General features: G+C 35.4%; 1 protein-coding gene across 5 annotated transcripts; it reads right to left on the bottom strand.

Moving 5' to 3' along the window:
- Positions 1 to 2,592: 2,592 nt before the first annotated feature.
- On the bottom strand, positions 2,593 to 9,406 carry adcyap1b (adenylate cyclase activating polypeptide 1b). 5 transcript variants are annotated; one of them, XM_088918777.1, is made up of 7 exons: positions 9,114 to 9,405; positions 8,506 to 8,610; positions 6,952 to 7,086; positions 6,420 to 6,524; positions 5,647 to 5,781; positions 5,051 to 5,168; positions 2,593 to 3,071 (listed from the first exon to the last, which is right to left on the bottom strand). In XM_088918777.1, exons 2-7 carry the CDS (start codon positions 8,607 to 8,609, stop codon positions 3,063 to 3,065), a joined length of 606 nt encoding a protein of 201 aa, XP_088774903.1. In that variant the 5' UTR covers position 8,610; positions 9,114 to 9,405; the 3' UTR covers positions 2,593 to 3,062. The 5 variants fall into 5 exon arrangements, with proteins under 5 accessions (XP_088774903.1, XP_088774901.1, XP_088774902.1 ...); XM_088918775.1 differs by lacking the exon at positions 5,051 to 5,168; XM_088918776.1 differs by lacking the exons at positions 5,051 to 5,168; positions 6,420 to 6,524.
- Between the last annotated feature and the right edge of the window lie 12,624 nt (positions 9,407 to 22,030).

Genomic DNA, 22,030 nt, shown 5'->3' with positions numbered 1-22,030 from the left:
GGTGTCTGTCTTCTTTCCTACAGTGGTACATTCCTTGCCTGCATGTGTGGCTCGTAGCACTTTTGCTTTGTTGAATAAAAAAAGAAATGTGCTATTTTGCAGAAGAATGCTAGTGTGCCAATTTAATTCACCTCTGACTAACTTCTACTTTAAATTAATGAAAGGCCTCAAAAGGCACTTGCTTTAACGTGCAATAGTACTGTTACAGACTTGTGGCCACTTGTGTAGGTAGAATGTACTGTAAATGTATGCATCTATTTGTTTTAAGTCTAGTCACATCTTGTAGTTGAATAGGCCTGAATTCCAAAACTGAAACCTCATCACATTCTGCATTTTGATATATTAAATTATACTATAAATTCAAAATGAAGCTTATCAAATACACTATGGTAAATTTACAGGGAATTCAAATTAGTACAAGAGCTAAGATCTTATAGTCACTGTAATAGGTCAATCACTTAAAGATAAAGAACATAAAGAAAGATAGAGAACTTTTGTCATTGATCAATTAAGCAAGTAATATTTTAATGAAGGGAATACTGGTCCTGGGTAATTGAAAGAATGTCTGATTTTTGTTCTAAATGATCTCTAATTGAACACACCTCATTTAAAGGCCACCTACAGTATATGCCTGTTGGACTGCAGGACCAGAGCTGAAAACCCCTGGTGAAGGGTACTATAAGTACTGATAACTACAGGGCTAGCTTCAGAATGATTACGCTAACAGGATAAGCTATGGGAAAGCCAAGGAGTGAAAAGAAAATGTGGTCGAGCACAGTCCGTTGCAGTAATTCTTTATTGTGCGCCGACGTGCTTGTTTTTCTTAAGCAAGAGCACCTCGTGTGGATGCATTCCTGTGTTTCACGTTCCCCTATACATGTTCTGTGCCAAATCCAAAATTTGGATCTTGAAGTATTGTGGATACTGCCAAGTAAGTTTTAGAGTCAGGTTTAATTTATCAACTGCGTAAGACACAGTGAGTCTTTTTAAATGGATAATAAATTGGCTTTGTAGGACAATTTAGAGCTTAACTTGAACAAATACCAAGATGCCTCCTGGCCCTGAAGCAAAGGAGGTGTGCAATATCAGAATAGATGCAGAATGTGAACATTCATATAGAGAAACAAAGGAAACTTCAGCAGACTCGACAGAGAAAATGGAAAACACCAACATGTGGCTTTCTGTCATAAAGTACATATCTTGTACTGTCACAGTTTTAATTTGTTGGCTTTGCTGTATAAAATCAAAAGGTGGTTAGAGAAAATGGAGTCATTTTTTTCAAATATTGCTATTGCATTTATAAACTCATAAAGAATCTGAGTGTATGGTATTTAACTCTGATGGAATTTGAAAAAAAAACTTGTTTTTCTATAAATCTATAAATTGATATAAATCTTTAAATCTATAAATCTATTTAAAAAATCTATAAATTGGCTTCATTACTCTGCTCTCCTCCCCACTAATAGCTGATGTGTGGTGAGTGTTCTGGCACACTATGGCTACCGTCGCATCATCCAGGTGGTGGTTCCCATTACCTGTAAAGCGCTTTGAGTGGAGTGTCCAGAAAAGCACTGTATAAGTGTAAGCAATTATTATTAATTATTATTATTAATTTTTGAAGATTTTGAAGATAGTGATCAGTTTGTCAAGCCGTGCAACCCAGGAGGAAGCAGATTTACTGTTTCCAGGCATTTGGCAAGCTAATATTCCGAAGATTTTTGTTGAAATCACTTGAGACTAGTAGTGGTCTTTCTGGTAAGGTGAGGTGAATCAATCTCATCCGATGTACCCTCTCCAGTGCGTAAGAGCACAGATATCACCATGGCCCATCTCCTGTCAAAATCATCAGCAGGTCTCCAACATCAAGGACAGCAAATTCAAGCTCCACTTTATACACTTTCATAACCTTTTATGACCTTGCAAAAACCAACAACTTCTGCAAAAAAGCAACGTATGCGGCAGCAGTTGTTCTTTACTTTTTGAACTGCAGTATTTCAGGTAGTATTGATGTCTTGGCATTCTTCTATTATATATTTCAACTTTAATTGTAAGTCACTTTGGTGGAATATTAATTGCTTTTCAATCCTATGTTAACAGAAGTGTTTTTTTAAAAAATAAAAAAATACTTCCACTGTGTTCTTAAAGGTGATACCTTCCATGATACACTTTTTTAAGTATTTACCATCAATATGAGGTTGCTTTTTCAAACCCAGTTGAAGAACTGAGATACAGTGTTTACAGTACTTTTACTGTATTTCAAGACTTGTTTTATTGGATTTCACATTTCTTTGAAATAGACGAACTCAGACCTTATTAATCTTAGAAAGCTTCCACACCTCAACTTGTCCTCTATCTTTCTCAGTCTAGATTGGCCTTTGTTTTGTTTGCTACACATATTCTGGCTTACGTGGGACCAGTAGTGTGCCTTCTCTGTGAAATATCTTGGTGAACTGTGTACACTTATAGAGTATGTGGAGTAAGTAACAGACTGTACTTTTTCAAAGTCTGTTATCAACTGGAATTTATACCTATACTTAAATATGTGCTTTATATAACTTTGAAGATATGTGTTTCAAAGATTAGACGAAATTGTGTTGTTTACAAAAATTTATTCATACAAATCTTACAACACTTTTAAACATTTATAAACGTAACCCCTAAGGAGTTCCGTGTGTAATTATAATGATGTTGCTTGTTGATATTCATTTTTCACACAATAGTTATATATATATGAATTAATCTTCACGTTTAGTAAGGCTTTTGGCGCTTTCAAAATTATACACAGTAGGCTATACGGAGAGAGTACCATGATGCTTGCAACTATCTATCAAATCTCTAAACTAGAACTCCAAAAAAACTGAAAAAAGAAATAGCAAAAACGCACTTTAAGTCTAATCCTGGTGCTACTAAAATCAAAGTTCTGCCCAGCACAAAAACAAGCACCAAAAAGTGAAATGTAAGCTGATGGTTTGCAGCATTGTAGGGCCACTAAATAGCCATCTGTGATTCGTGGCGATTTTAAAGTCGAAGCAAGGCACCAAAGCTGCAAGCTGCATCCTGCGTCACAAAGCCTGGAGGAGAATGCAAAATTAAAGAAAGATTGATTTCATACACAAGACTCAGGCACAGATCGAATCACTTTGCTCTAGTGGTGCTATCAAAAGTCTCAACTGGCAGTGTCTGCATGGCGTGGTGTGCTTAACACTGGATTTCCTCTTCAAAACTTTACATTAATGGTTGATGAGGGACAAGTGTTTGTATTTTTCTGATTCTGAGCTTTAAAGTAGACAATCCTGGTGACAGTCACTGTTTGTTTGAGAACTCATGTTAAATCTTCTCTTCTCTCTCTAAGAGTAGCCGTTCAGCAGTTTTAAAGGTTCACTCATCATATCAGTTAGTATTAGTCAAGTTCACTGAACCTGAACTTTCTCTCAGAGGAAATGTGTGAGGAAAAGTCATTCACTTGAATCCCGCTGTTGTAATGAGGTGTGGCAACCTTTTGCTCAGCTCTCCCCTTCAAACTTTTGTAGCCAGCTTGTTCCTGCTGGAGAATTGATTTGTCTCAGTGCTAATTTAACCTACTCTGTTTCTCAATGAGCCCTGTTCACAAAACTTGAAATTACATTGATTTAAATAACAACTATCTACGTATTTGCTTTCTTACAAAAGACACAGGAATAGATATTTAATGACTAATCTGTAAAGGGAGACTTAAAAAATCCAGGCACCCTTTACGCTGCTATAAAGCAGAGGTGCAAGAAAGTGCAAGTTGCATAGACCTCCCAAAAATGTTTGAAATCAAGTTGTAAACAATTTATCTCAAGTTCTTCAAATGTTTCATATGTGTTTTTACTCTTTAAGGGGAAAATGTTACAAAATAATAATCATTGTGCAGCAGTTGATAAATGGAGCCCAATGACAATCAAAACAGGTCTACAGTTAACAAAAAAATGAATAAAAAACAAAACCCACTGAAATGCTTTGAAATGCTTATGAATAGGGCCCTATTATACATTACTCTGACCTGACCGCTTCATGAATACAGATCAGAAGACAAGAGGTTATCGAGTTGATAAATTTACATTCAGCATTAAAGAAAAAATAGTGATTTTTTTCCGTAATCTTGGAAAAATAAAACATTTACTACAATATACACAATACAATATAACCAAAATCAGTGATCAAATAATGCTTTGTTGCTTAAGATTGCACTGATTTAGTAGCTATTACAATTGTGTTTAATATTTCATACTAACTTTACATTTTTTCACATGACAATAAAGTGAGGCACAATAATAAGAGCAGGAAGATTAAACACTTATGTTCTTAAGAATGCTTGGGAGAATTTCATATGATAGACAAGAAATATAATTAAATTCACCAACATAAAAAGTACCAAGATTTCTTTTTCTTAAAATATTCCTAATTACACCTTTTAATTTAGTATGTACCTTCCTTCTGTTGTGAAAGAAAAGCAATTACCATGGTACCTTTTATTTGGGAAGATCATTATGAGAAACCTTAAACATTTTCAAGGTTTTTCTAAAGCTTATTCAATACATGGACAGCACTGGAGAGTAACACATGATACTTTGCACAAGGTCTAAGTAGTGAAGTATATTGGCTCTGCTATTGTAACTCACAATATCCTGAATTTTTGAAGATTTTTTTTTCTGGAGGGTGAGGAGGTTGCAAGATTCTCTTTTTGGAACAGACTTTCAGTATAGGAAAACCCATTAAAATAAAAAGTGTCAATTAGTTTATACCACCTATCCCATAGATATCATATATTTCCTATAGTGTTTATTGTGCAGCTTGTTTAGTACTTATACTACCAAATAGCCCACAGTTTGAAAGCATAAAAGTCCCAATATAGAAAGAAAATGATTTGGGTGATTTGATTTTTAAAGAAAACAATAATCACAGATTAAGAAAGTAAGAAGTTAGATAACGTATTTAGAATTGTAGATCATAGGGCAAAGCTGAGGTGAGAAGACAGAGGGGCAGTGTCCCTCCAGACAGGCCTTTGAAAAGGAGCCTTGGAACTCACCGGAAATTCGGGAGAAAACTGTTTCAGCCATTCTCCCAAAAAAGCCTCAATATCCCCATCCGGGAGGGCATCAATGTCTATGCCTTGTAGAATATGGTCATAATTAAAGTCTTCAGGGCTGTTGTGAATAAAAACACTAACCTCTTAATTTCAGTTACAAAAATAAGTGTAACATTCAAAACAATGATTGTCTTTGTATATATTTATTTTTCTGTATATTTTCAATATTATATATAATTTATAGATTTTAAAAGACAGAGGAGCTCAGGCTGTTTACGTTCATGTGCACACTTTCTTTATATGAGTTTTATATATAGCTATATATACATATAACTAAAAGATTGGTCCACAAAGTAGATCTGTGCGTTCTCAAGTGCTTTTGTACAAAAGAAAAACAATATTATTATCAAAATATTCATTTTTAATGGCTTTACTTCATACATAAATACATGTTTAAAGAACACAGGAGCGATCCAATGATTGTTCGGTTATCTCAAAATGACTTGATCTCAGGGCTGTACACACAGGGCAGTTTGGTAAATGAACGCTACAAATAGGCTACTCGGCGTCCTTTGTTTCTAAATCTCTGTCTATACCTTTTCCCCAGGACCGCTGCAAGATATTTTTTGACAGCCATTTGTTTTCTGTAGCGGCTGTAGCTGTCTGTGAAGATCCCGTCAGAATGCCTTTTGGATAGCGGTTCCGAATCATCTTCCATATTGCTTCCCCCACTGCAAAATGGAAAACCAGGATGTTTCCGAGTTGCACGAACATTTTCCCCGCCAATGAATCAAAGTCTATGGCAGCAAAAAGACTTTCACTTTCTAAGTATATATTTAAATTTGCAATGTTTTGCTTAAAAGTTTCGAAAATCAGTTTTGTTTACCAAAAAACGAAAAATATTAAGGAATAATTTACATAGTATATTGTCTAATATTATGTTTTGCTCATCTAGGGATTTTAAGGAGGAAGAACAGATTTTTCTTTTGTTGAACCCTAGAGACTATATATCAATATAAATTATTCATACTTGGAATGTAATTTATTCACCCACGTGGATTCTGAGCAGTTCTCCTTAAAGAAACATATTAAACAATGGGAATTGTAAAGAAGTGCTTTCCAAAGAGACGTTTCATAGCCTAATTTACGCTTTAATAGTCTTTCCTGGTAAACTGATTTTATTTTCGTTTTATTGTTCCTTAAAATTATTAAAGAAGAAGGCACAGAGGAAAAGATAAATGAGATATTCCTTAAACATCGAATGATACAGATGAAAAGGGAGGGGGCACAGAAATGGAAATTATCACATAAAAATAATACATAAAAAGACAGGTCAACCAAGAGAAACGCTTAAAAGAAATCTTCTTACCCTACACGTTTTGCCATCAGAGAATGAAGATATTTTCTTGCTGATAACTGACCCAACACCTTCCTGTAGGCTTTATTAAATATTCCATCTGCATGCCTTTCTGTTCTGAGATAATAAAATGCCAAACATAGATCGTCAGTGACCAAGCGTAAAGGCAGCATACTAATATTACTTTGCCACTTATGATCCAAAATATAGGCCATGTTAATAATTATATTAATACAGATTTACACAAATTCGCACTGTTTAATTACTTTACAGAGAGGCGTGCCATAACGTCCATTCTCTTTTTCTCTCTTGAGTTGTCCGTGTTCTTTTGGAACATCATAATCACTTTGTTTCCTGACTTTCATTGTAAGGAAGGCACTACAGGCTTTTTACACAGTCAGATTCCAGCAAAATGTGTTGTCTAGGTAGTACATTCAGTCAACAACGAAAACAGGGGAAAACAAAAAAGCACGTTAAACAGAAATAAGGTCCTAGCAATGAAATGCCCCACATGCTTTTCATGAAGATTTAAAAAGATAATCACCTCTTCTCCGGTGGGTAATATAACGTGTACACGTCGTCAATAACAGATGGAGGGCTTCTTATAGCAATTTGATCACTGTCGAAAGCCAAGTCCGGTAATGAATTTCCGTCTTCGTCATACACTTCGTTTTCAAGTCTGGAAGAAAAAAAACAGTAATTAGCATTTCTTCCGGGATTTTCATTTACTCATAAATTAATAATACAATGATCAATGTTGTATAGGGATACTTAGATGGATGGGAAAAGCAGGTGAAGAAGTTTCGCAGTTTTCGCGATTTACTTGCACGTTAACATTAATTCACAATAAAACGCATTATCCGGCAGATTGTTTCCAGTAAATTTACCAAAAAAATCTTAAGGCTACACCACTACTGCCTTAATTAAAACAATAGGTGTTTTTGTTCTTAATCCGAATTCAGTACGGCAATTTTAAGTGGCTCTAAATAAGAAAAAAAATAATTTACTGTAGGAAATTACGTTTAATCTAATTATACCAAAATGTGTTTAATATGTTGCGTGTATAAGCATTCGCATCTTTCGATGTCATAAGAGGCCTTTAAAAGAGATGTTTTATGCCCTTTTTGAACAGGACGTTAGTCCCGGGTGTTACGTTTCATTTTGTCCGAGTTTTAAAAAAGCATTTCAGGGAAAAGTTAAAAGAACGGAATAGCCCAGTCTAAAACTAGGATTAACTGACCTTCTTCAAAAAAAAACGAATGTAAAGTCAATGATGCACATAGCCACGGAAGAGTATATGTAAATATACAGTAAGACTACTGTCAACAAAACGATGCTAAGCAAATATCGCACTATTGATTCCTACTGCGAAATAAATACATAAATAAATAAACTGGATGATCTTGTACTTAAATGTGGTAGCATTGCTCACCTCGCCCCATGCCTCGGTAAATGACGCCATTCCACCAGCACCCAGGGGAGCACTTTCGTCTACATACCCACATTAATCCCTCTACTGAAGGAGGACGAGTGCATCGTGGTTAGGAACTCTTTTTAATGGTTTCTCTCTTCAATAATTAGACTGGTATAATAATATGATAGCGCATTTATGACAATACTTTGTCTTTTCTACTATTTGAGACGGAACGGTTTTGAGCAGAAATTCTAGTGGAGTTTATTTTTTATAGAATGCCACTAAAATCTTTCAGTTATATTCTATCAAGCTAAAGCATCGAATTTCTGGTGCATTTTTATTAGATTGATTAGGAAAGTCGTAATAATATTGTGATATACCCTACATTCGAATGCCAGCGTTATTATAATTTTAAAAGAAACACCAGAAACACTGGTGTTTGCGTGTAGTTAAACTTGGAATTTTCGTACGCTTTTCATATCTGTTTACGTTGTCTCTGATATTCTTATATAGAATGCTTCAACTTCTGCTTAACATATTACATACAGAGCAAATTCCGCTTCCAACTTCAATAATTGCCTGTTGCAGAGTCGAAGACTAAAAATGCAAATATTCAATTAAAAAAGCACACATAACACAAAACTGTTTTACAAGAGTAACAATAATTCAAATTGCGTTACCTACCTAATTTTAGGATAATTAAGCCCAATAGGTGAACAGTAGACACTGCAGTGCATTATGATTCCGTAGATGAGTAATCCTAAAGTCGCTTTACTAGACATTGCCATTCTGCGAAAAAATGTGTATATACCAAAAAGTTAGATTGAACAGCATCGATCACAACTTTCCGTTCGCATGCAACATGTTAATGTTTCAAAGTTAAGACATGTTTTGTAATTAACGTACAAAGGCGTAACCAAACCCACCGTGTACACATCTTCAGTTATGTTGTCATAGTCAATCGTGCACAAAGAACAATAAGCTAACCCTATAGTTTCTAAGATTCATTTTATGTAATAAAGCGTCCACTTGTTCCATAAAGGAAAGAAATGCAAAGACGTTTTGAAATTGTATATTTCTTCCCGCCCCCCTTAAAAAAAACTTTTCTGAAAAACCATGCAGGTGTAACTGTCTCCTCAGGATAAAGGGGTAAGGGAAAAACGAAAAAAGGAACGATTTGCCGCTTTTGTTTAAAATCCACAACGCAATCCAAGTTTCTTCATCACGAATTCCCCCTTCTAATTCTTGTCTTTAGCAGAACTTGCCTAAAAAGATTGAACATTGCCACATACCTATTGCAGAGTACGTTGACAGTAGTGCGGGATGCGATCCGGGTGAGGCTGAGATTGTGAGAATGAGATAAAATCTTTCTCACGGCACTTCTTCTCTGAAGCGCCTCTGCCGTTTCCTTATGTGCCCGTCAACGTGTCCAACCCTCCGCACTTTTATATACAATATGCAATTATCAGAATTCTGTACAAACACCGCTTCGTGAAAAGGAGTGTAAACATTGGTCTACATATTATCTTTATCAGAAACTTTTGTTTGGTGTACCGTTTCCCTCGGATTTTTATTCATGAATCCGCCGGCTTGCCTTTTTTCAATAAGTCACATTAAGGATGCTACAGACGTCATCAACACTTCCTCCCGGAATATAATAATACTTTTCCTTCCTCATCGATGAACTAGTCAGAGTCATAAACCGCACAAGGATGCTTAGTAAAAACTTAATTTTCAGACAAAGAAAAGTCATCATATTTGTCAATGTACCTATTAAACGATATTACGGGCAGTTGAGGTCATTTTATGTGGGCGTTTTCAAAGCTTTACGAACGAGGCACTTTGAGTTTTTTATTGTTTTATATTTTATGTTTATTTTTTCGATGGCATTTATGGAAGGAATAACAAGTGGAAACGAACAGGCTTCCCGAACCCCTGTGAATTTCATGCATTCTTAGCAGTTATTGGCGCTGTCCATTCCTGTGGTGCTGAAATGTTAAAGATGCAGATCGTTTTGAGTAATTTAAGAAACACGAGAAATACTAAGGCATCAATATTGTTTAGTGTCCTCGGTATATTGAAAAGTACGATGCAAAGCCATAAAATATATTATTAAAATAAAAACAACGTGAAAATGTTGTCAATATAATTTCACGTTTCGACAGTGAATTTAATAAGATGATTTTACAATTAGTCTTTGAACCGTTTCTAGGAACACTTCGTTGTTTTCGGTAATTCATCTACATTTTATTTACTACTTCGTTTGTATAAATGGGATTACCTTATGTGTGTAGTGAAAATAATCTCTAATAACACATGAAACGTTTGAATACTTACCTTATTGTCAGTTATAATAAAAGATCATCAGTTTTGTATTTTTTGTTTTGTATTTTTATTGCAAAGATGCAATAAGGTATATAATACGTTTAAAACTGAAATATCTATTAGTATATCTGAAATATCCAGGATAAGAAGTTTATTATATCGGTTTATGACAGAATCAAAACTACGAAGTAAATTAATACGGAAATTCCCAAAGGGGATGTCAAGCTCAGAGAATAAGTGTGTGACTATTCTTTGGTCTTGTATTAAGGAACATAAAAGGATAAATAAAGAAAGAAGTAGAATATGTGTTCGATTTCTGTGATTCATAACATTCTTCATAATTTTTCTAAACAGTTTTATCTATAAAATATACAGTATATAAGATATATTTATCAGCAGCAGATAGCTACCAACTCACTAGTGAAACTAATAATAATAATAATAATAATAATAATAATGGGAAATAGACTCAAATTAAGAAAAATCCTTGATGGCAAAAGTTAATTTTAATAAATTAAAAGATTCAATTTCAGCAGCAGACTCACGAATGTGCTTCGTCGTGCAAGGATGAAGTGAGTCACCCAGTCTTAAGCTAGAAGTTTACTTTGACGTCATGTGACGAACATTTGAAAGTTCCTAGAGATAGAACTTTTTTGTATTCAAGACTCATTCTAAATGAGACATCGACAACCCATCCTCACTTACACTACCATTCGTAACTAGTATGTAACGAGTGCCATCAAGTGGCGGATCATAAAATTTTTCTTTTATATGCATCTACCATACAACTAAAAAAAACGATTTCTCACATAGAACCGAGATTTAAGTTTATTCATTTTATGTTCCCAAGTTTTGTTATGAACCCCCTGAATTTCCTTTTTTTCAGTAATGAATTCCAAATGCCAATAAAATCTTTCAGTTTCTAATTGGGATTTTAATCTCTGCTGAATTCTTTTACGACTTTTAAGCTTTCAGTCCAAATTCATTTTCATTAGAATTGTCATTAGAGTGATTCCATGTTTTTCACTTAATTATCCTGTTCAGAAAATCCATTAGATTTTTAAGACTGCACATTACAATTACAAACTACAAAACATTACAATTCTGAACTACAAAAGAAATATGATCTCTGTGTACTCTCAAATATGAAGTACAATCATTTTATCTTTTAAGGAAAGAATTTTGCTATAGCTTAGATTTTTAAGGCATTCAGATATTTGTCTTATGATGTAATTTGAGATATCTGGGATATCTTTTTTTTCTAACAAGCCCCCTTTGAAGATAGGAATTCAGATGTCATTACCTCATCTTTTTCTTCCTGGAATTCTTAAAAATTATTTCCGAATCCGAATACTGTATATCAATGCATTTGTCCTAAGAAAGTCATATCGTCTTAGATGTATAGAGTATACAAATACAGTGATATAATTGAGTGGGTTTTTTTACATAAAGCTTTGCTTGTCGTCTATATATTATGTTCTGTAGTCACGTTTTTAATCTAAAACCTTCCAGCCCTATCTCAATTACTTGATGATTAGTTGAAGAGATTTTGTAGTCCTCTAATCGCCCTCGGGACAGAAAGATCAAAGCTTTGCATAAAAAGGGGCTAGAACTTTTTTTATTAGATATTATCTTCACTTTCTCCCTCTTCCTTTCTCGCCTTTAACTAAAACTCAGGCAGTTCTCGGTCCAGTGGCTGAAAAATAGTAGGCGTCCTGAGTTCAAGACCTTATCTCCTTTTCCGCCTTCTCTAAAATTCCTGACATGTAGCCTGTACTTTTTTTCACAGCAAAGGGATGAAGTGTTCAGTGGTACTGAGATGCTTGGCTTGGTTGACATTTTACATACACTATACTGTACGTACTTTAACGTTTCATCCAGACAGAAGTTAGTTTATTCATTATCATTACATCAGAAAGAGAAGAGATTAGAGTGATAAATGGTGTTTTTCACAGTATTGTGCTATTCGGAGAGTATAAATCTATCAGAAAGGAATTATTTGAACTGTTAAAATATTTTAACAGTGGAATATTTTGATGCGGACACAAAATATGGATTAGATGCAGCTATCTATGCTTTTTGAGATAAATCCTCAAAGAACAGCTATGATCTTAACCAGGGGTTGTACTACATAATTTATTGTTTATATGAAATTGTTGTATATTACAAAATGTTACTAGGCTTTTATAGTGTTGAATTTGTATATGCATTTGCGCTACACTATTTTGACATTACGTGATTTTAACGATTTAGAGTATCTTTTCATAAAATTATGTTTTGCTTTATACTGTATATCGATTAATACACTACTAGGTTTTCGAACAGACATTTTTAATATAATTCTCTTGGAATTTAATGATAGTAATACTTTTATAGGTTTTTTATTGCAGAGTAAAAACATGGAATTGTTTGTTTTAATTTTCATGTATTTACTTTTGTAATCTTTATACTTTGCTCAGTTTACAAAGCAATTTAATTTTAAAGCGACTAAGCGACTTATCTTAAAAATAATGTCTAGATTCTTTATACCCCATCGGGTTTTAAATATATAGTTTTTTTTTCATTATAACTGCTGTAGTAACGTCCCGCAATTAAAACGATTATTTAACCCTTGTGTACATAAAAGATAATTTTTTAAAAGTAATTACAACATAATCTAGTCTATTGCATAATCCCCAATCGTAAAATGTTAAGAGCATGTATAATAATCAGACTAAGCCTTTTCTTGAACATTCTCTGATCCATTAAAATAGTTATAATATTAATAAATAAACATTATTACAGTAATACAAATTTTAATCATTGTAATTTGACATAATTATGGGTTGTACAGACAACTTGCGTTATATCCTTGAGTTTCCAATTTATGAACTACAGCTGTAGTTCTCATTGCACTTTGAAAAGAAAAAATCTGATTTTGAGGGATAAAACTTTGTACTGTTATGAATCTGCCATTCTTTGGTACGCGTGGGCATTTTCGCTCAGCACTGGAAAGCTTTCAGCCTACGCAGTAACTTGGTTGAATTTATGAATGAAAACCATTCGTTTTCAATGTAATTCCTCCTTTCTTAAAAATATGAACTATGTTGTCTTCGAAAACTGTAGGAGGCTTGAATCGTGATCTATCATGCCTAAATACTGTAGTCCGTACAACAACGAGCACTTGTCTGCATAAGTGGCTTTGTTTAGCTCTACATTTATCGTCACTGCTAGTGACACTATACTCTGCCAGTCCGGTCAGTAGGGGGCCTAACCAGAAAGATCTGAGATTAAACTGACTTGATCTATGGTTATTGATGTTGCCTAGATCGAAAAGCAGTAATCCGCCAAAATATATACACGTTGATGTTTTTATTGCTCTTTTTACTAACTGTGATTACAGACAACTTTGAAGTGTTACAAGTGTTATTTGAACTGTAATTGAAACATAAACTTCAAAGTTCAAACCTCGTTCGCATTGTGTTTATCTTTGAACTGGAATTCTTAAGCATCCAGCTGTGGTTCACTGGCTGTGAGGTCAGTTTTTTTGACGACATACAGTAAATGAGAACATAGATGGATTTGCAGGTCTTGTAGAAGCTGACGGTATAAATTTACTGAGGGGGGGAGAACACGCCGTAACACTATATTAATCAGTGCCCAGAGATTTTTATAACTGTACAGGGGTGGGTTTCCCGAAAACGATTAATCTTAGTGAATAACTAACAAACAAAAGAAGGACGTGAGAAAATAACTTGTCAATTCTGCGAGTGTTTCCCGAACGGTTTCGTAATCCGAAATTTAACGACTGAGTTTGAAGTACTTTTTTGTTGATTCCTTCCCTGCATCAGAAAATCGCCAGTCGAAAACTGAACCATCGATTTCACTTAGTGTCAAATATATGTCTTCACTGTTACACCCGAAAAGTATAAACGTTTTAAAACCAGTATTAGAAAAGCATTCATTACACACACGCACACACACACACAAAATCCTTTAGTCAATCAATCAATTAGTCACACTTCTATAAATAGGCTCAAAGTTCCTTCCCTGCATAAATAAGGAAGAATGGCAAAAAGCGGCCGTAAAAGAAAACGCTTTTCAAAGGAAGAATTAAATCATCTGTTGGAGGAGGTAGAAAAAAAACAGAGAAGTGCTGTTTTCCAATGCTCGAAAAAGTCTCACAAACGCACAGAGGAAAAAAAAGAAATGGGGCGACACTGCAAACAGCATAAGTGCCTGTGGTGCATTTAGAAGATCTGGAGCAGAAGTCAGAAAAAAATGGCGCGACTGTTCATGTTTGGTGAAAAGAAGGGGGACGGAGTTGAGGAGAGAGAGGTCTAAAACTGGTGGAGGGCAGTTACTCACAATGCCTCTCACCACAGAGGAGGAGAGGGTCCTGGCATGCTGGGGCCAACAGTGACAGAAGGAATATCTGAAAGGGTAGATGTGTACTTGAATGAATTTCCATCTACCTCACCACAACCTGCCTCTCCGGTGCATCTTTCCCCCAGCTCCAGTACTGGCTCATCTCCAGGACCCTCACACACAGGGCCCAGTCAAAGGGCTCCACCTGAGAAGGACAGAGAATCTAATGCTTGTGGGTGTAGTCAAGAGCTGATAGCACTGGAAAAAGAGAGGCTTCAGCTAGAGAAAGAACAGCTCCAGCTGAAACAAAAAGAGCTCCAGCAGCGGGAGAGGCACCATCAGGAGCTGGTTCTGTTAAAGAAGGCAAAACTTGACATCCTGGCTAAACAGCTCGCATTGGCAGAGGCACAATTCAACGGGCCCTCCATTTAAGTGCCAATTATATTGCCCTCAGAACAAGGAGAGTTATTTAATCAAGTCAAAATGAAAGATGTATAGGCTTTACATCGATTTCTGTATGACAGATCCATAAAACAATAGCATGACATGTTGTGGCTGTGTCAATAATTTATGTACTCTCTTTCCAGACATACTGTAGGCACAACAGACCAAATGGAGCCTCCTTCTTGAAATATAGCTCCACACCCCAGTTGCCCTTTTTCTTGTTTTGCTTTGCACTCTTTTGCATCTCTGACATAAAGACAATAAAGTTTGAATTGAGTGGAACCATGAGATGACTCAAGAAGCGGTATGCAGTGTATTTAATGATGTAACAAATAAAACGGAACTAACACAATGTAAAATAACAAACACAATCCACATATCACAAACATAAATAAAAACAGTATACAAATCAAGCAAAAACATTTGTAATTATATGCCTTCATGCATCCAAACCCACCTGGTGAAGTCCCTCTCTCTTCTCTCCCGGTAAGTCAATAGCAATGTTTTCTTCCTCTGTCTCCTCGTCCTCATCTTCCTCTACATCATGGTGAAGGCGTATGCCAGCGTGCACTGCAATGTTGTGCAGCATAACACACCCAACAAGAACCCAAGGTGAAAATCTAAAACCCCTCTATGATTTGTGTAGGCATCGAAAGCGCATCTTCTAAATGCCCAGAGCACACTCTACAACACTGCGTGTCCTCCGGTGTGCACTGTTTGTATACTGTTTTAATCATTAAAAATAAATATGTGAATATAATAATAATATTCATAATTTGCCCTCAGTTTTCATGCCTAGAACAAGCGCATCAGTGAGTTTTTTTGGACCAAAATTAGCGGCCTCTGGCTTTTTGGGGGCAGAACTGCAGGCAAGATCCAAATAAAGAAGCACTTTGTGAATAACGAATAGTCATTAATTTACAAGTGAATTGAATTGGTTTTAATAAGGACAGATATTGGCACGAGGCTGTTACTAGAAGGAATTTACCTTCCCCTTTGAAAATGTCATGCAATTTGTTTACAATTGCTATCTCAAATTCTAAAAATTTAAAATGCATTTAAAATGTGGATTTGCTGTTTTTGAGTAATGTTATGAGATTTATTGAACTGAGTATGATGACAACACAAACAGTACAAGGACAATACAAAACATACCAAAATTGTTCTAATTATTTTTTTTTTCTCAGTTCAATATATTAGACATTTGATGGATTTAACACTCAAAGACTTGAGTGTTGTATAATTCAGAAACTTGGTTAATCATTTAACTGATTAAAAACATGAAAAAGATTTAACTGAAATAAAGTTGTATTGTTTGTCTAACTTAACTGGCTGATACTACCACTAAAACCAGATGAACTCAATATTTTCTGATCAAACTACCAAAAGTATTGGTCAGAATGAATGCAAATCAGGCATACTGGAATTCAAAACCTAAACTGTAAACATATGAACAATAATGCTAAACAGAATTACTATATCTTTAGCCTTTTCTACAGTTATGCTATTTCAAGTATTTATGTCAGTCCATTGTTTATCTTGTATAGCTTAGTTACCTGTACTGTGAAATCCTCCTTTAATAATGTTAATTTTTGCAAAACTTTTAGGAAAGCTAAAACATTTCAAAGTTGACTTGCTAGTTATACAGCAACTATAGTTACTTTTTTCTCGGATATAGCCTATAAGAGACAAAGCATAATTTCTCCTCTTTTTGTAAAAGGTTTCTTAAATCAATAATGACGGAGATTTTCTTACAGCGCTTGCAGGAACTATTTGTCCTTTTTTGCCCTAAAACATTTACCAAAATTGCTTTCACACTACTTAAAAGTTTTGTTATCGTTCCTGCTTGGTGGTTATTTGTTTAGTAAAAACATCAAATATTTAATTGTCTGTCAGGAAGTGATATAAAATATTCCAGTCATTAAAGTATGATTGCCTTTTTCTGTGGAAAAAAGTCCTAAATTAGCCAAAGGCATTACAATTATTTTTGTAGCTGACAACACAGATGTTTGCCATATGACTTGTTTTGTGGTTGTTATGTGGACCAAATGTCAAATAAATAGATGTTCCTGTAAAGCTTTCTTTTTCAGCTTTTGATAAGAAGTACGCTTAGGTCACATACATTTTCCTGAACTATTATTATAGTATTTATGATACAATATCATACCCAGCAGTAATTTTATTGCATTTACATCCTCTCTTTTTTTAAAAATAAACTTGTTGACATGCAAATTTCATACTTTGTCACAGTGTTCTTTCACTACATACATGTTGTTTTTTTTTGCATTTACACTTTTATTTGAAGTTTGCCAGTGGAAGAACTAGAGGTAAAGTTTTGGTTTGGTTACTACAGTATGAAGGCTGGGCAGTATGGCAGCATGGAGGTGCAGTGGTTAGTATGGCTGCCTCACAATGCTGGGGTCTTCAATTCTGGACTTGGATTGCTGTCTCTGTGGTGTTTATATGTTTTCCCCATATTCACGTGTGTTTCCTCTGAGTGTTTTAGTTTCCTCTTACAGTCCAAAGACATACTGGTAAGAATATTGGCTTCTGTAAAAAGCAGCCCTAGTGTGAACACCTGTATGTCTGTGTTTGTGTTTCTGTTTGCCCTGTGATGGACTGACATCCTATCCAGGGTGTATCCTTATCCTGTCTTGCACTCATTGTTTGTTGGGAGAGACTCCAGTTTCCTTAAGAGGTTAGAAAATGAATGTATGAATGGATAGTATGAAGACTAAGTCACATGACCAATTGGTGCCAAGAGCAGGAGAGTTTAAACAAGCTACAGGAAGGCTGAGTGCTCAGCTGCCCACATGCAAAACTGTAAGCATACAGAAGTTACAACCAACAGGTAGGCTGCAATCCACAGTGTACCCTACAAGTCAGAAAACCCTGCACTCTGACAACTGGGACTGGATCTAACAGTGGTGAGAAACACCACCGTTTCTATTTCTTAACCAAGATGTTTGAAAATTTTGAACATAAAAAATGTCGTTTTTTTTCTATTTCTGATCATGTAAAAATAAGGACAATATGTTTACAAAAAAGTGTTTTAAAATCCCAGCATTTTGTATCTTATATTGTACTCAGAATTGAGACAGATCTGTGATATGTCCATAATATGTGTTTTTCAACCATCCCCACATTTTGTGACTTAGTCAGCTGATGCCAGACATAAAGATGTGGAGGAGGTGTGAAATCTTTTGTGCATTCAGAGTTGCTTTACAACAAAATAATGAATAGAGGAATAATGGAATGGAAAAGCAGGAGTTGCTGGTTGTGTCATGGTTCATTTCACCCACAAAAAGGCCTTCTGTGTATAAAATCAATACAACAAGTATTTTGTGCTTCCAAGAGGAGAGTACAAGTACAGTGGGACAATACAAAATGTCAGCAGAGAATCAAGTTTAAAAAGGGAGAGCAAGATCCTTACAGCTCACAGGCAGATAGCTCAGGTCAAATTTCTAGTGTATGCGTAGAAGCTGTAAGAGTGCAGTTAACACTGAGGATAGCAATCAGTTCAGATAAAAAAAAAACAGACATTGTATAATGAGAGCAAATATTGCATGAGTTTTAGTACCTATTACAGACTAAGAGAAACCAGAAGTAACAAATGTGTCTCACATATCAGGAACAAAATGTTCAGTTTGTGTCTGGCAAATACTATGATAGAACATTTCAGGGAAATGTTTCATGGACTATGTATTCATACTGTGGTATTTAATGTGAAGTTTATAACCAAAGTTCAGAAGGGAAACAACAAGCATGTCCAATCAACCTCAGCTGTCAGCAATTTGTAATAATTCCTGATTTAATTTCCTCTCATAAAAAATAGCAAATATAAAAATATATAAAGGGTATGAATGAAATAAATCACAAGCAAATCCTCTAAAACAGTAGCATGGTAAAGCACTGTTAGAATTTGAAAGCATGTAATTTGTCACCCTTTTAAAAAAACTTGCATGATGTTTTGTTGTAGTAATTAAAGCTTGGGCATCTACCACTTGAAAAAAGAAAAAAAACATTTTTTAAACTGTGTGGCAAATTAGTTGACACAACTGTGACAACCACTTCTGAAAGAAAGAAGAGGGATCCACTTTACCATTGGTAAGGCGGAACTGATCTCTTTGTTTATCAGACATGTCACAACTGCTGTCAGAACTAGTAAAAACAGGACAAAATCATCAAGCATTATATCATACTGTTTGCTTGCCATCATAGTGACATATTCCTTTTCTAGGATTACAATATCTCGGTTTATTTCACACTTTTTATTGTAGTTTCACTTTCCACCAATATTCATGTTAGGAATATTGACACCTCTTAGCTAGTGATGTTCCTGGACCTGTTCTCTACACAACATGTTTTGGACATCACTGAGAGACACCTCTTACATCTTTGACATCACCTGCAGGACTTTAAGCACTTAGAGATGTGAGCCATGAAGATCAATGTCTTATGCTGCAGCTGGATCTGCTCATTAGAGGCCTGACAACGTCACTGTAAGCTTTGCCTTATGACTACAGGTAGTACAATGCATTACTGATGTCTTATGAAAATCCATTGATGCCATACAATCCATGCATGCCTAACATTCCATGGATGCTAGGTTCTTCACTGTCAAGTGCTGACGACTGTCAGCATGAAATATGCATTGTGGTTGCTAAATCAAACATTTGCGTATACACAGGCATTTGTACTGATTTAAGAACTCCATTAACCAGAACATTAATATTAATAATTCCTTACTCTTATATAGCACTTTTCTGGACACTCCACTCAAAGCACTTTACAGGGAATGGGGACTCCTCTACACCACCAATGTGCAGCACCCAACTGGATGATGCAACAGCAGCCAAAGTACACCCAGTAGGCTCATCCATCAGCTATATGTGGGGAGGGGAACAGAGTGACAAAGCCAATTCATAGATGGGGGATTATTAGGATGCCATAATTGGTCAAGGCCAATGGGAAATTTGGCCAGGATGCCAGGGTAACACCCCTACCCTGGGATTTTTATTGATCACAGTAAGTCAGGACCTCAGTTTTACATGTCATCCTAAAGACAGCATCTTTTTACAGTATAGTGTCCACATCAATATAGGGCATTAGGACCCACACAGACCCCTGACTGGCCCCACTAACACCTCTTCCAGCAGCAACCTTAGTTTGTCCCAGGAGGTCTCACATCCCAGTACTGGTCAGTCTCACACCTACTTACAGTAGCTTCAGTGGGTTGCCAGTTGTGAGTTGCAGGGTAATATGGCTGCTGGCCATTGGTCAGAAATATCCAGATTTAGATCTGCACAACTTTTAATTGAACGAAAAAAATATATAGGAACATGATTTAAATGAGAGATAAAGTAAGCACTTTGTGATTGATTCTGGATGGAAAATCTTGAACCAGAAGTGTAAATGTTCAGGATCTACAGTACATCTGTGTTAAAATTAACAAACACTTCCTGCAGTGCTTTTGGAAGTTCAGCAATGCCAACTGAAACAAGTAATTCCACGTGGTGAGGAAGATACAGACCGGGTACAGGAAATCAGTGCTTCCAGGTGGCCTCACAGAATTCCTACAATGAAAAATAAATGTGGATACTGATTGTATTAGCCTCAAGAGCACTCACCCTCAATGGAAGAAATATAGTATACTTAAGGGGCCATGCAAGATTAAGACTAATTATTCAGTGAGAATATTTAAAACACTATGATTTTTTCTCCATACATTTTTACCACCTTATGTTCCAATGAAGTTACCTGCCATATGAAAAAGACCTGAGTCCTAATGGTTAAAGACAGTGAAAAGACATCTAGGTCCATAATTTGGTTGAAAGGAATGTATATTTTATCATTCAAAATAACATCTGTAATACCTCCATAAATGAATGTGCTTTGTTAGGCAGTGGAATGTTAACTGAATACTCTCCATGTATCGTGTCAGTATATTTAATGAATGCATTTTTACCATATGAGCGTCATATAATATTACAGTGGCATGAGTATATTAAAAATAATTAAATATCCGTTGGTGACTATACAAAAGTGCCTTTTACAATTCTAATCCATCCATCCATTTCCTAACCACTTTACCCAATACAAAGTTGTGAAGGGGAGCTTAAGCCTACCTAGCAGTGGGTACAAGTCATACCATTGCAGTGTCCACACAGACACACACCCTCACACCAGGGCCAGTTTTACCAGAAGCCAATTAACCAGTATGTCATTGAATTATGGGAGGAAAACGGATTACCCAGAAGAAACTCACAAGAACAGGGGAAGAAATATAAATTCCATGCCGATAGCACCCTAGGAATTTAACCCCAGGCCACAGCCCTGTAAGAGAGGAATGCTAACCATTGCACCACCATGCAACCAAATATTATAATTTTTGTTCTTAATTATTTTAAATGTCTGAGGAACATTAGTTCAAAAGCCCCTCCCTGTATATCTGTGTCGTGGCCTGAACTATTGTATGACGGCATATGTGTTTTCCTGACTAACAACACATTGAAAGCTGAAAACGAGACAATGAGCTGTAGCTGGCAGACATTTTCACTAAAGTATTATTTTATATGTACTGCAGATGTAATGCCCTCATTTAAATCTGTAACATCTTGACCAGCAGTAGTGCTTTTTAGTGCCTTGATGTTGTCACACATAAAGAACTTACTGTAAAAGTTATTTTAAAAATAAAAAAGCTTGCTGAACCTTTGCGTTCTTTAAAACAAAGGAAAATAAAAACGTATTACAAATTGTGGGCAGTATGTCAATATTCCATTAGCATCACTTTTAGCATTAAAAGCAAGGTGGCAAAGATGGTAATTAGGCCAACAAAATGTAATTGCACATTGACGGGAAGATTAATAACACTGTTGGTAACAGCTTGTGAGTCATGCATTAAAATGTTTACTGTAAGTATACCCAAATACTACCTCCTTTAATAAGCAATAAATCTGCTCAACAAGTTTTAACTTGTGTGGATGGCAAAAAATACCTTTGATTACAGCTTAATTCAAGGTATCATCACTATTTTTTTCACTAAGTTTGGCTAGAGGCTAACCTAGAAATAAAGTAATAAAGTATTTGGGAT

The sequence above is a fragment of the Atractosteus spatula genome, chromosome 6 (genome assembly GCF_055471065.1).
Source record: "Atractosteus spatula isolate fAtrSpa1 chromosome 6, fAtrSpa1.hap1, whole genome shotgun sequence".
Taxonomy (NCBI): domain Eukaryota; kingdom Metazoa; phylum Chordata; class Actinopteri; order Semionotiformes; family Lepisosteidae; genus Atractosteus; species Atractosteus spatula.
This window is presented reverse-complemented; position numbering and strand designations above follow the sequence as displayed.

Excerpts from the sequence above, each read along its gene's own strand:
- adcyap1b (XM_088918775.1), bottom strand. The coding sequence starts at position 8,609 with ATGGCAATGTCTAGTAAAGCGACTTTAGGATTACTCATCTACGGAATC. Across the intron at positions 7,087-8,505 it reads CTTAATTATCCTAAAATTAG|ACTTGAAAACGAAGTGTATG; the intron begins GTAGGTAACGCA and ends TTTTTCTTCCAG. Across the intron at positions 5,782-6,419 it reads CTGATGGCAAAACGTGTAGG|TGGGGGAAGCAATATGGAAG; the intron begins GTAAGAAGATTT and ends TCCATTTTGCAG.